The sequence below is a fragment of the Phallusia mammillata genome, chromosome 2 (genome assembly GCF_965637545.1).
Source record: "Phallusia mammillata chromosome 2, kaPhaMamm4.hap1.1, whole genome shotgun sequence".
Taxonomy (NCBI): domain Eukaryota; kingdom Metazoa; phylum Chordata; class Ascidiacea; order Phlebobranchia; family Ascidiidae; genus Phallusia; species Phallusia mammillata.
Genome location: NC_137253.1, coordinates 13989423 through 14001828, shown reverse-complemented (window position 1 = coordinate 14001828; position 12406 = coordinate 13989423). Strand labels below are relative to the sequence as shown.

Genomic DNA, 12406 nt, shown 5'->3' with positions numbered 1-12406 from the left:
TGATCTGAAACATCATTTTGGTACGATTCCATTTTGTTACAAAATTTGGCCAGTTGTTGCCTTGTGATTTGCGAATAAGTTTTAAATGGTATTTTTATTCTGTTAAATTGCAACTCTAATGTCACTCGCATCTTTCGTAACATTAGTTTGGCAGAGTTTACAATCGATTCAACCTTAGTATCACTTTCTTTAAAGTCAATTGAAGATAATATTGCCCCATACAATGTGTGTAACTTTTTGGTTGCTTTTTTGTTGATATCTGAATTCGGACCTGATCTTTGCAGTACGGCTTGGTACAAGGCAGCACTTCGGAGGGCACCAAATCTCGCCGTAGTGAGATCCGAGTTGTTAGAAAACTTTTGGTAGTAAACATTTCCCAGTTGCAAAAAAATGGACGAAGATTTTTTCAAATCTACTTCTATACCTTGGGAATCACACGCGGCTTTTAATTCCGTTGCCAGAGTAACTTCTTCGTTTTCTAAAAAAGTGAGGTAACAAATTCGTTTTTATTAGGAAAATGCAATATTGATTTTATTTTCTAGAATTCTATTGTCGCAGGTTGAGGTACCTATTTACAATTTACATTATTAGTTAGCAGCTAAAAATATCCTGTGGGTCTAGTTTATCATCTTCATTTTTCTGCTTTTGTAAACTATAAGTTACATTAATTTACATGTTATTGCTGAATATTCTGCTACTTTATGGTTTTGCATTGTGATTGGTACCTTGTATTAATACACCGAACCCACGTTAAAAACATTCTTTTTTTTTGTAAAGTGAAATAAAATAGATTTTCTTGTTATTGGTCGTTAGTACAACTTCAACCGTGCTTACATATGATTATTAAAGAACTATAGTTTCAAACAAATTTGAAAAGCAGTTCAGGCCAAAACAGGAAGTTTTGTAAATAAGCTCAATCGGCAGAGGTGTTTTAGCCTATTAAAACTTCGGTGCTTCGTCAGCGCAAAAGCTTGCGATGAATCCCCTACTTCCTGGTTTTGCTTCCCTTTGTTCAAACTTACTCAGTTTTGCCTGCATCGTTTCTGATAATCTGCGTTGTTCTTCCAGTGCAAAACAGTGCTCTTCACAGTATCAAACTTTGTTTAGTATTTGAGGATGGTACACATTAAAAACATTTAAACCCTGAAACACAGTCAATATGTCAGCCTCAGTATTTATTGAGTACATTTATTGTCGTATTTTCAAGAGCATTGTTGTTTATGATAGTATGGTACATGTTAGGAAGAACATAAATTCATGAGTAGGATTAGTCCTAAAACATTCACACACACGGCACACTCATATACAAATCCTAGCCAAGCTTTTTGAAGGCGTTATAGGAATCAACCGGTCACCAACCCATATGGGAGCCGCTGGATAAAAAAATTAGGCCTGTTATAACATTCAAACCCACATCAGCAGCCTATACTCGGGACATGTTTATATTAGGTAAGAATAGTACGCCATTAGTTTTACCCGTGCTGAAACGTGACGTAATTTTTTAACTATTTACATTCAAAGGCATCAATGTACAATACATATCAAACAAATTCGAACAAATCTTCACAACTGCTCAGAACCCGAGCCCTGCAATGCTTATGGACACTTCTACAACTACACAAACATTTTTTTTGTACACACAACGCCGTTTTTTCCAAAAAAAAACTACAGAGTTATTGCGCATTTTGGGCTGAAGACTTCTTTTCGCCAGTTTTCACCTGAATTTTCTATTTAGGCCTGCGTTGACAATTGCAATATTCACAGAGACTGCATAAACTGCTTTTTCAGAGCTTTCCTTATTTCGACGTTTCATGCACTAACTTGGGAGTAGAAAGTTTAGGCCACCTGTAAAGAATATTCCAGAAGAACGGCTGCTGGGAGTCATCGCAGGTTGGGGAAAATAACTTCCGTGTTTAATGGATCAAGCAAAACCTTTCTTTCTATATATATTGCGGGCTATCCAAAACTGACTCCGCTGGTCAGTGTATAATAAATACTGGTTCTTGACTCCACAGATTATTTTGCATAAATCAATACCAAAATCCAGACATCACTTTTATTAGGTATGGATTGCTTAGAACGTAGGTTTAGAAATAACGTATTTTACTTAAATATCTCACACTTAAGGCGCTTACTTTTCTAAAGCTTTTGCATCCATAAAGAAGTGTTGGATATGACCATGCGGTTTGCAAGAATCTATTCAAAGTGGTTTCGATCTTATGTTTTTGTATCATTCATAGGTCTATTGAAATTAGGTCCATGAAGCATTTCAATGGCGCTGTTGTTGTATTTTTAGCAACTAAAACTGTTTTCTGATTCTATTATTATTTTTTTAGCTTTTATAGTTCGTATACCAACAATAAAATTTTTAGTTTCTATGGCGTAAATATGCCGGACTGGTTTGTGAACGTGTCGCACATAACCTTGTCAAGGGTGACAATAGAAAATTTTACTGCTTTTTGTGTCATTTAATCCTCACTTTTCAGGAAATTGAAAACAAAATTTATCCTTGTTATTGCTGCAAGAAAAGCATAAGTCTCTCGATTAGATACACGCCGAATTTACTGCCACCAAACAACCTTTTCATTTGAGTCAAGACCTATATAATGTACAAAAATGTTTTGTCCTTAAAGGGCGAAACTGATCTTTCCTATAGAACAGGGGCGGGCAACATACGGCCCGCGGGCCGGATCCGGCCCGCGACGGGATTTTGAGCGGCCCGCAGACAGTTTCTGGTCTTACATGATAATGTGGCCCGCGACCACAGTCTGCCGCAATCCCCCACTACTTGCTTACTATGTCAAATTATAGCTGTAACGGACAGTAACGCTCCCCAATAGCAAAAAACTTTCCCGCCGTTGTTACCATTGCATCATACATCCATTGTTACGACATAACTGCCGACCTTGTGTGTGGCCTGCTTTCACGGTTTCCTTTGTTTCCACACGTGTAGCCTAGTTAGTGTTTCAGCAGTATCCAAGTCTGTGGTGTATGCATTAAATTTGCTGTGGTGAATAATTTTATGTTATATCAGTTAGATTGTTTGGACTGTACTGTAATTGTGACGTTCTTGATTGTATTTGGTTTAGGTGGTCAAAAATCCGTTTTAAATCACTGGATAAATAGGCGATTAATGTATCGATTTAGGAATCCGGCCCGCCAAGTACTTCATTTTCCCATATCAGGCCCGCCGACTGGAGAAGTTGCCCGCCCCTGCTATAGAACATAACTGAAGAAATTTGATATCCTAAAACAACAGTTAGTGCATATGTATTGAAACTAATACTTGAAGAAGTGATAAATTTAACACGAGAATTTTCCTAAATCGAATACAAAAGTTAACTGGCAATCTGGCATATTTGTCAGACTTGATCAAAGAACTTTCTTGGCGATCATCCAATCGGTGAGTTTTTGTGGAAAATCAGTCATGATTCCATCTGCTCCATACCTCACCGCCCTGTCAAACTCTGCCTCCGAGTTGAGAACCCAATAGTAAACCTGAAACGCAGTCAAATACAAACTAGAAAATTTTCCAACGCCTTTCAGCAAAAAATCATCACGTGGCCTTATAGTACGCCAAAACTCTGTATGATAGTATAACTGTATCATAGAGAAGCCTAAATGTTTTTATCCGCTGCTGGTAGTGCTGCAAATGTGCAAACACGACCATCTTTTGGGCCCCAAAATTTGGGGGACAATGTTATTGGTACAAATTCCACAAGTTCCTATAGGACGTGAATTATGTGATATTACAAAAAAACTAAAATTCGCCAACATTGATATTCATCGATATGAAGTTTGTCTTTTATTTACTGCCTCCCAATGATTCTATGGTAGGAAACACCAGTCATTATGTGGCAAGCATACATATACATTAAACCAAGTGTTATGAGTAACAGCATTCCATTTCGTACCCTGATTCCTCGTTGTTTGAGATGAAAAGTGTACAATCGATTGAGAAAGACAAATGCGATGAGCCTCCACATAATACTGTTAAGAAATGATCCAATACTGCTTCTAAAACAAGAAATAAGCCACAGATTAGCGGAATTGTTTTTATATAACTTTCTAATTCTTTTTTGGGCCTGGAGCAATGATTCTCACTATGCTCACACATTGTAGAGCAAAAATACCGTCATAAATTCCAGGTCAGTTGCAGAAAATACTATACGGCTACCTGTCGATCTTGTACGGAAGGTTGGCTTCGAAATGCGTTTCCTTGATTGGTGTAAACGACAGAAGTCCCAGGTAAAACAAAATAAACGTTGTGATAGCACGTTTATATGAGAAGAAAAGGGGGATGTCTGGATTCTGCAAATAGAGTTATACGTTTTGGGATATGTACGGACAACCAGTATTTATACGATAGTTTGGTTGTTAGATTCCAAATTTTTTTCTTTTTTAACAAACAAGTTATACTCTATTGGCTTTTGACAGCTCAAAATTAATGCATTTAAAAATATTGTCTGTCGAAAATTAATGACCTCAATAGTGACAATTACAATAATATTAATTGTACATAAATTGGTATGGGTTGTTTGCGAATATCAAAGACGATTTTGGTTATGTAATGTTTCGGAAAAACTGTCAGTGAGTTAGGCGAAAGAACTGTATTTAGACTTATAGGCTATACTTACCGCGACGTACAACTTGGTTGTAACTGCATCATCTGCGTTGCCCCACACAGTAATCGGTTCGCGCTTGAAATTGCGTATTAAGCACTCAGTCTGTAAAAAAGTAAGAAATAAAAACGATGAAAAATATATACAGTACTTGGTTTTCATGTGGATTGTGAGCATATTTTGCATAATGTAACCAAACAAGACAAATAAACAGAATAATGATTGAACAACGTTTTATAGGATAATAATTGAAACACATGTACCTTTTTAGGGGGGGGGGGGGGGGGGGGGGGTTAATTGTAAACAAATTAACCGACATGCTAAGATTTTGGTTCAAGAAAGTCTTATTAATAACCTAATAGCGTATACTTAAACGAACTTTCATTTTTCACTCATAGGCTATACAACACTTAGTTACACACATACCTCCTTAATTAAATCGTCGTTGTTCGTCTTGATGTCTATATTGATTGGGACTCCCACAAATTCACTAAATATCGATTTAAGTGAAGGGATGCGGCGCTCGGTAGAATCATTGGATTTGAATACGAACGCATCGGTAAATTCCACCTCCAGTGTTTTGCGCATCGGTGGCAACTCCTTGTGGTGCAAAAAATCGATGTTTTGTTTTGTTAGAGTATACAAATCTAACTTATCACAGTCATGTAAGTTTGTTTTATTCACCAAATTTTTCTTTAAGAAAACTTTGGATCGCCCATCGAGCCTTATTGCCAAAAATATGCCATAAACAATTTCTTATAACTTAGCTAATACTTCTGTACTAAAAGTGTTGTGCACATGTGAGTATTGGCAATCGTTATACACAGGGTTGCCATACCGTCCTTATTTCTAAGATTTGTCCTTATTTTGAAGGGCACTGTCTTAGAAAAATGTATTGTCCTTATTTCTAAGAAATGTCCTTCTTTTTCACTTATGTCCTTATTTTGTCTTATTTTCAACAATTACAAGTCAAATCCCCGCTATAAGTAACAGTATGCCGAGACCTGAGCTGTCGTAAAGTGCACAAAGTATTTTCTACAAACAAGGACTTGCTGGAACAGATTGTGTTTGGCAAAATATATCGCATGTGATATGTCATATTGTCATGGCTCATATAAATTCAAAGATTTATTCTAAAACGTTTGTTTTGTTTCGTATGGAAACTTAATGTTTCAGTTCTATGAAAACTTAATGTTTCAGGGTCCGTGTCGATGGCAACCCTGGTTATACATGTTTCTTTGGAATTCTAAGAAGGATGACCGTATGTACAACAGAACTTTCAGGCCCAGCAGTTTGGATGAGCTACCTTGTTGAAGTCACATACTTAATTTGCAAAAGCTTCCGCATCTACATAGCCATATAGTTGTTTATGAGAATTCAGATTGCTCAGGCCAAAATTGAAAACTAGTTGACTTGAAGCCCACCTCCAACTTAACGACTCGCAAACTTACGTTAAAATTGTAATCGCTTATTAAGGTTGCTTGATTTGGTTCCAAATCGCAAATTCGATTTAGATCAGTGTCATGAGCGACGACAACAGTTTTGTCTTTTGTGAGTTGAACGTCCAACTCCAACATCGCTCGATCAGGACCAATTGGTGCGGCTTTCCGTAAGGCACTAAACACAGTATACGTTTTTTATATACCTGTCCTCTATTCATTGGAACTACGGCACTGGTATAGAAATCATGTAAAAAGTGGCAAACCATGCACATTAGAGACACTTTCTCAATGATGTGCTCACTTAACGTTTATATTTTTCCGTTTTTTTTAAAAAATGAAGCCTACGTTGAATTTTAATATTTTAGGCGCGTTTGCAGCACCGAGAAGAAGAAATTTTAGACGTGTCACAACTTCGGGAGATATTATTATACAGGCAAGATATTAGCAGTTTCAAACAGTTTGGATTTATACTAAATTCGTACGTACCCTCGAAACGCTTGAATGGTATTTTCAATCTCCTCGCCCGATCCTGAACATACAGCAATTTTAACAAGATATAAAAGTAAAGTTTAGAAAACATGGCCACAAGGCATGGAATGTGTTAGAACACATCAACATGGACCAACAATTATTTTTTAAACCTCTAGGACAAATTTTTCAAAAAGGTCATCACACCCGTAACAATTATGTAACACTGGGTTAGTTGCGAAAAACCATTTACAAAACGCATCACAATGTTTACGCATGAGAAAACATGGTTTATTAAACCTGGACTTTAACCTATTTTGATTTTAAACGGCATCACCTCACCTCCTCTATGACTGATGTGTTGCACATCGAATGCTTGCTTCTTTTTGCCGTGTATGAGAGTGGGAAAGATGCAGAAGAAAATAGAAAACAAGAGATACGCTCCGACAGCAATCAGAATGTAATGATAATATTCAAGCATATTGTTTGACAGCCTAAAAACACGTGTACATGAAACATATTAACGTTTTTTTTGTGTGTGTGACTGCTGATTTGACAACAAGAATCCCGACAAATGCGAATTTTTTTGGCCGTTACAATCGTATAAATGCAATCAGAAACCCAGTGTGCACACTGCTTACAGTAATAAACTAGAGGCTGTATTTCTTAGACGTTTACGAACTTTGCAAAGTTACAAATGCTCAATGAACTCTTTATCGCTCAGGATATACAGTACGAGTTGTGGTCTGTTGGGCCACACCTAGAAATCCTAACAACCGCCAACTTAATCACATAAATACATCATGTATAGGTTTTGGAGTTTGTAACGACTTTTCAAACGTTATTTGCTTTACCTCTAAAAACGATTTTGTTGCGATGGGTACCAAAGATATGTCAGTGCACAATAACTGTACAACAAATCGCAGCGTCTTACTTTGCCTGCACTATTTTTAACTTTGGTAGTCGGAAACTGTGTCGTTGACATGATTGAATATGAACACACCTTTAGCACACCCCCGCAGGAATACTGAACGGAAATTGCACAACATTGCGTAACAGTTGCGATGTATAGATTAGTGATGCACCGAACCCGCCTAAAAAGGTTCGGGCCGAAACCGAATATTCGGCCACGAGGCCGAATAATTTCGGCCGAATCAGGCCGAACCTAAAATCCCCTTTCTTATGGAAGTTTTCAACTGAACCTTGTGTCGTTGATGCGAGTGAAGTGAATTATGACAAATCAAAATCACTTACACCATCTGGAAGCTTTACTAAACTTGCAATATTTTGCAGACAAAGTGGCTCGTATTTTATAGATACAACAATTAGTTAATTTATGACGTTTTGCATAGGTGAAAATGCTAGTTTGGGCATTACTTCCATGCAATCAAAAAGTTCGGTTTCGGCCGAATTTTCAAAAAAGTTCGGGCCGAAACCGAAACATCGAAAAACAGCGTATTCGGCCGAAATGTTTCGGCCAACCGAAACTTCGTGCATCACTAGTATAGATTACTAACGAGCCCAAAGGTATGTAAATTGCCGGTGTTCATAGAAAGCAGCCTTAAAGCACATGTCGCAATCGAAAGCGAATAACATGTTGCAAGAACTTATAGTTGACTCATTTAGCTTTTAATACCGCTTCCAACAGACCACCCCTCCCTTGGGTATTGGGCCTGTTGGTGCAATCCAACTGTTGATGATTTGTTTTCATTGCACTGCCTATCTGAGCACCTAATTTCTGCATCTTTGTGAAGTCAAGATTTGGGCTGTATTGATTTTTCATGCCGCTGTTTAATTCGGGTTGCAGAACTAGGTTGTGCTATATTTAGGCATATGACTCATTTTCGCGCGATTCAAAAAAAAAACTCGACTCACTGACTGCACAAAGAACATTAACAAACTCCCTTTCCGTCAACAAAAAGGCGTGACTTTGCACTACCCGTATGTATACAGTAGCGATGTAACATAGCAGAACCTACATGCCGCCATCTCTGCTTTAAACTGCAACAAATCTCTGACTAACGTGACGGAAGCAGGAGGTGTAATGTTGACACTACAACTCAAAACACTTTCCCAGAAATGTCTGTCTGTATCTCGCCTCGACTATAAAGCTTGTTCCCTGTCCAAGCTGCGGTATTCAAGATACGCCATTGCATTCTAATGGTTACACTTTCATCTCATTGGCGCAGCGTGTTTAGGCAGTTTATTAAAATCACAACAACGACTGATTTCCTCGGCTGTCTTCACCATAGTTGTGTAGTCAATAGCATCGCTTGCATAACAGTACACAAGGAAGCGTGCTCGCAAATGTTTTGTATACGAACAAGTGGAAGTTGCGCTGAACAAGAACTGAAACCAGGTTATACCCAGGTACGTAGCCGCTGCGGTATATTTGTCTGGGACTGTTCTGCGGGAATTTCCTAAACAAGTCTTTGTCTCGGAGTTAATACCACAGGGCGTATGAGCCTCTGGAACAGTATTTTGTACCACCCATGAACATAAACAAAGACAGCCGTTACGTCACAACTTCTTTAACGCTTCATAGTAATACGGTTACGACTACCGCTGTTCTGTAAACAATAACCTTTAAATGCTGACCAAGCACCATTTTAACATCAATAATTAATAGTTTTAATCTACCCGAACTGCTGCTAATGGGTCTTTATGACCAATTGTGTTGCTAAAAATTGTACAACCTAACACCTGCAATTCAAATTAACTTCAAAACAACACACTTGATACTACACAACGCCACGCAAGCCGTGCGACATACAAAGTGGTTGGGTTACTTATCTCCTTGAGCAAGACTGACTGACATTCACGTCACGATGAAATCCGGGGCGTGCGAGCTTTGTGAATGTGTGTTTAAATCTAGCAAGTAATTTCGAACACAATTACAGTCCATTTTGGGCCCCGTGCGTTTAGCAAAGCCGCGCGCGTAAACTGTCAGGCGCTTGTAGTTGACATTTTAGTTTTGCACGAATTTGTGCCTGCGATGTGCTGTATCTTGCGGCGTCATATTTTTTTACCTGTGCAATACTGCACAAGATCAATTTTATTAGCATGTAAAGGATTGGAAGGTAAACAGTGATAAACGTGGTCAACAAATTTAATTGTGATTTTGTGATACTTGTCGTTAAACCACAGTCTACTAAAACTAAACCAACGAAATCACAAAAATCAAATTCTTATACATTTCCTACTAAATCACATTTTACTGCTGCAAGTTCATTTTAATATGACAAGAAAAACAAGTTTAAACCACGTGTTTTATCCAAAATGCGAGACTATATATTCATTGCTGTGACCAGCCCCATTTCCGCTTATACCGATTAACTATACAAGTTCACAAACTTGGTTACTTGTTGCAATACATTTCCATGCCAGCTTCTTCCCATTCAAACTTCCACACCGAGTCAGAGTCGTGTTCAGTCACGTAGCAAATATTGCTGCCTGGCTTGAAATGAAGATTACTAATAAGCGCGAAAGGAAATTTGATCCTGGCTGCCGGTTCAGCGCCTCCACTCGGCGAGTAAACTTCAATGTGCGAACCACCGTGGTTTGCCACCAAAAGTTGCCCCTTCTTATCAAAATCCATTCCATCCGGACCGTTGGATCCTTCATCTTTATTAGAAATATCACTCTATAATAAACGCCGGTAAGAAGCAATGCGTGTTATAAGTTATGTTAAGTAATTGACTGCACGCATATCACTATGTGACATTCATATTTGGTAAGATGGCTATTTTGCATTTACGGAAACACGAACAATTTCATCTCATACATTTTCACAGCATTGCAACACATTCTAACCATATGAAATTCTTACCATAAAATTACCAGGCACAGGGTATATTAAGTCATGTAAAAAGCCAGACCGCAATGCTAAATTTTGGGGAATCAAAGTTTTTTCAAGTTCACGTCCACCCACACAAATTATAATAATACATGCAGTAGCCTATAGCATGTAAATCACATTAACCTCAACAATAGTTTTATCTATTGACCATTTTGTATTGTATGATGAAACTTAAAACTTGGATCATAAACAAAGCAACAAACCTTTAGGGACGTTTGCCCAAACTCTTGTGTTATTAACCTTTCCTGGTCCTAAGATATCGTAAGCAATAATTTGATGCGTTTTTGTTTCGGCCACGAGAAGGAGTTTATCTTGAACGACAATTCCATTGCAGAAACTGAAGTTGTCATCAACGAAAATGGGGACATTCTCACCTTTGGGCAAACAGTATATTCTGCCAGTTGGTTTCTAAACGTAAGTGTTATTATATTTTATTTTATTTTTGAAAAATATTAATCTTTAATTATTTGCTTACCACCGCTTCTTTCACAACCTATATAGAACTTGTTTTTGTTGGTCAAAATATCAAACAACTTTACCTTGAATATAGACTCTCTGTCTTCAGCAGCGGGCGCGATTGCGCTCCCTGGTCCGGTAAACCAAATGTTTCCGTTGTCGTCGATCACCAAGTCGTTACCTCCGTTTAACGCATCCCCGTTATTGTCAACCTTACTGACCTGAGTTAATACGATTTTGGTATGAGCTGAAGACACAGACCTTTAAACTATACCTGGTGGTATAAACATCTTCATCGTAGCCTGTTACTGAATCTATACAACTTTTCATGTTTGTGTTTAGCGGTGGCTAATGGCGTTTATCATCACCTTTGCACCGCCTTCAGTACGTATAAGCAAGTTATGGAATTGACGACAACAAAAATTACCGTCGTTATACTCACATTGCGGTTCTAGCTTGATGGTACAAGTTTAGGCCTCAAATATATCTAGACATAAGTTTTGCAATTTGCGCTTTGAAATGATAGGCCTATACCTGTATACAACTCCCGTCAATTGGTGAGTATTTAAGTAAACCAAGCCGCATGTCGGCAATCCATATGTTATCGTCCTTGTCAGATTGGCATCCGGCCGGTCGACCCCCGTAGCCATCAATATGTGGACGACACGCCACAGTTTTGGTGCCTGTATCAAGATCGATGAGATACAAACCACCCGCTATGCCGTCTTTAAAAGTACCAGGTTCTCTGTTGGTTGTAAATAAGAAACCATTATTCTAACCGAACATTGCATGGGACAAAGTTTCAAATCTCAGTTAAAAATCAAACCGTATTGTGGCGCCTGTTTATCGACAATAGAAATCACATAACCTACTTTTCTTCTGCAGACACGCTTCCAAACGGCTCGACAGCGTAAAATCGGCCATGCGTGTCGAAAACTGGTCCCTCTGAACCGGCGAGACCGTTGCAAACCAGCTCTGGTGATACCTTAATTATTCTCATTATTGTTCAGGAAGCAATTTTGCTACCAACCGCTTACAACACAAGTCTGTAAGGAATGTACAGAACAGACTCGAACAGGAATTGAGCAGTACATAGAATTATTTTGTGCTTTTACAAGGTAAACATGACTAACAATCCATACGATTTTCTAATGTGAGTATTATTTTGCAGCATTATTAACATGTCGTTTTATTTTTCAACAACCCTTAATATTTTTTGTTTGAATTTGAACACACAATGTTTCACAACACCATGAGAAGTCACCGTACTGTGAATTAATATATATTTTAAGACATGCCAATCAAAACAAGGTAGACCAAAACATTTCCAACATTAACTCCTTAAAAAGCGCATCAAAATGTTAACGTGCACTAATATTTCCAGTTTGGTACAGTTGACTACATTAAAGAAGTGTTTACATTTTATGAATAGCCCTTGCCAAAAGCAGAAAACTCGTGACCGCAGCAAAATCAACCATGCGTGACTTGTACAGTGAGCTTGCTAATCAAATAAACACACGTTTAAAACCTCTACTTTACCAGTTTATCATTGAACTGCT

The 12406-nt window shown here is 38.0% G+C and overlaps 2 protein-coding genes across 2 annotated transcripts; both read right to left on the bottom strand.

Annotated features, from left to right (window-relative positions):
• Nucleotides 1-3254: 3254 nt before the first annotated feature.
• On the bottom strand, nt 3255-7108 carry LOC145214921 (lysophospholipase D GDPD1-like). The gene is made up of 8 exons (XM_080083544.1): nt 6875-7108; nt 6551-6593; nt 6074-6239; nt 5049-5222; nt 4638-4727; nt 4178-4311; nt 3915-4017; nt 3255-3498 (listed from the first exon to the last, which is right to left on the bottom strand). The coding sequence occupies exons 1-8, from the start codon at nt 7011-7013 to the stop codon at nt 3373-3375; spliced, it is 975 nt and encodes a 324-aa protein (XP_079939670.1). The 5' UTR covers nt 7014-7108; the 3' UTR covers nt 3255-3372.
• Nucleotides 7109-9876: 2768 nt separating this feature from the next.
• LOC145214256 (diisopropyl-fluorophosphatase-like) lies at nt 9877-11847 on the bottom strand. Its single transcript, XM_080082752.1, has 5 exons — nt 11720-11847; nt 11382-11592; nt 10931-11068; nt 10595-10799; nt 9877-10156 (listed from the first exon to the last, which is right to left on the bottom strand). Exons 1-5 carry the CDS (start codon nt 11845-11847, stop codon nt 9891-9893), a joined length of 948 nt encoding a protein of 315 aa, XP_079938878.1. The 3' UTR covers nt 9877-9890.
• Between the last annotated feature and the right edge of the window lie 559 nt (nt 11848-12406).

What these genes read in the sequence shown, in the direction of transcription:
- LOC145214921 (XM_080083544.1), bottom strand. Translation starts at nt 7,013, where the DNA reads ATGCTTGAATATTATCATTACATTCTGATTGCTGTCGGAGCGTATCTC. An exon ending in ACACATCAGTCATAGAGGAG is followed by an intron (nt 6,594 to 6,874) that starts GTGAGGTGATGC and finishes CTGTATGTTCAG; the next exon opens with GATCGGGCGAGGAGATTGAA. An exon ending in CAACCAAGTTGTACGTCGCG is followed by an intron (nt 4,312 to 4,637) that starts GTAAGTATAGCC and finishes CTCTATTTGCAG; the next exon opens with AATCCAGACATCCCCCTTTT.
- LOC145214256 (XM_080082752.1), bottom strand. Translation starts at nt 11,847, where the DNA reads ATGAGAATAATTAAGGTATCACCAGAGCTGGTTTGCAACGGTCTCGCC. An exon ending in TTGACGGGAGTTGTATACAG is followed by an intron (nt 11,069 to 11,381) that starts GTATAGGCCTAT and finishes GTATTAACTCAG; the next exon opens with GTCAGTAAGGTTGACAATAA. An exon ending in TTGGGCAAACGTCCCTAAAG is followed by an intron (nt 10,157 to 10,594) that starts GTTTGTTGCTTT and finishes TTTCTAATAAAG; the next exon opens with ATGAAGGATCCAACGGTCCG.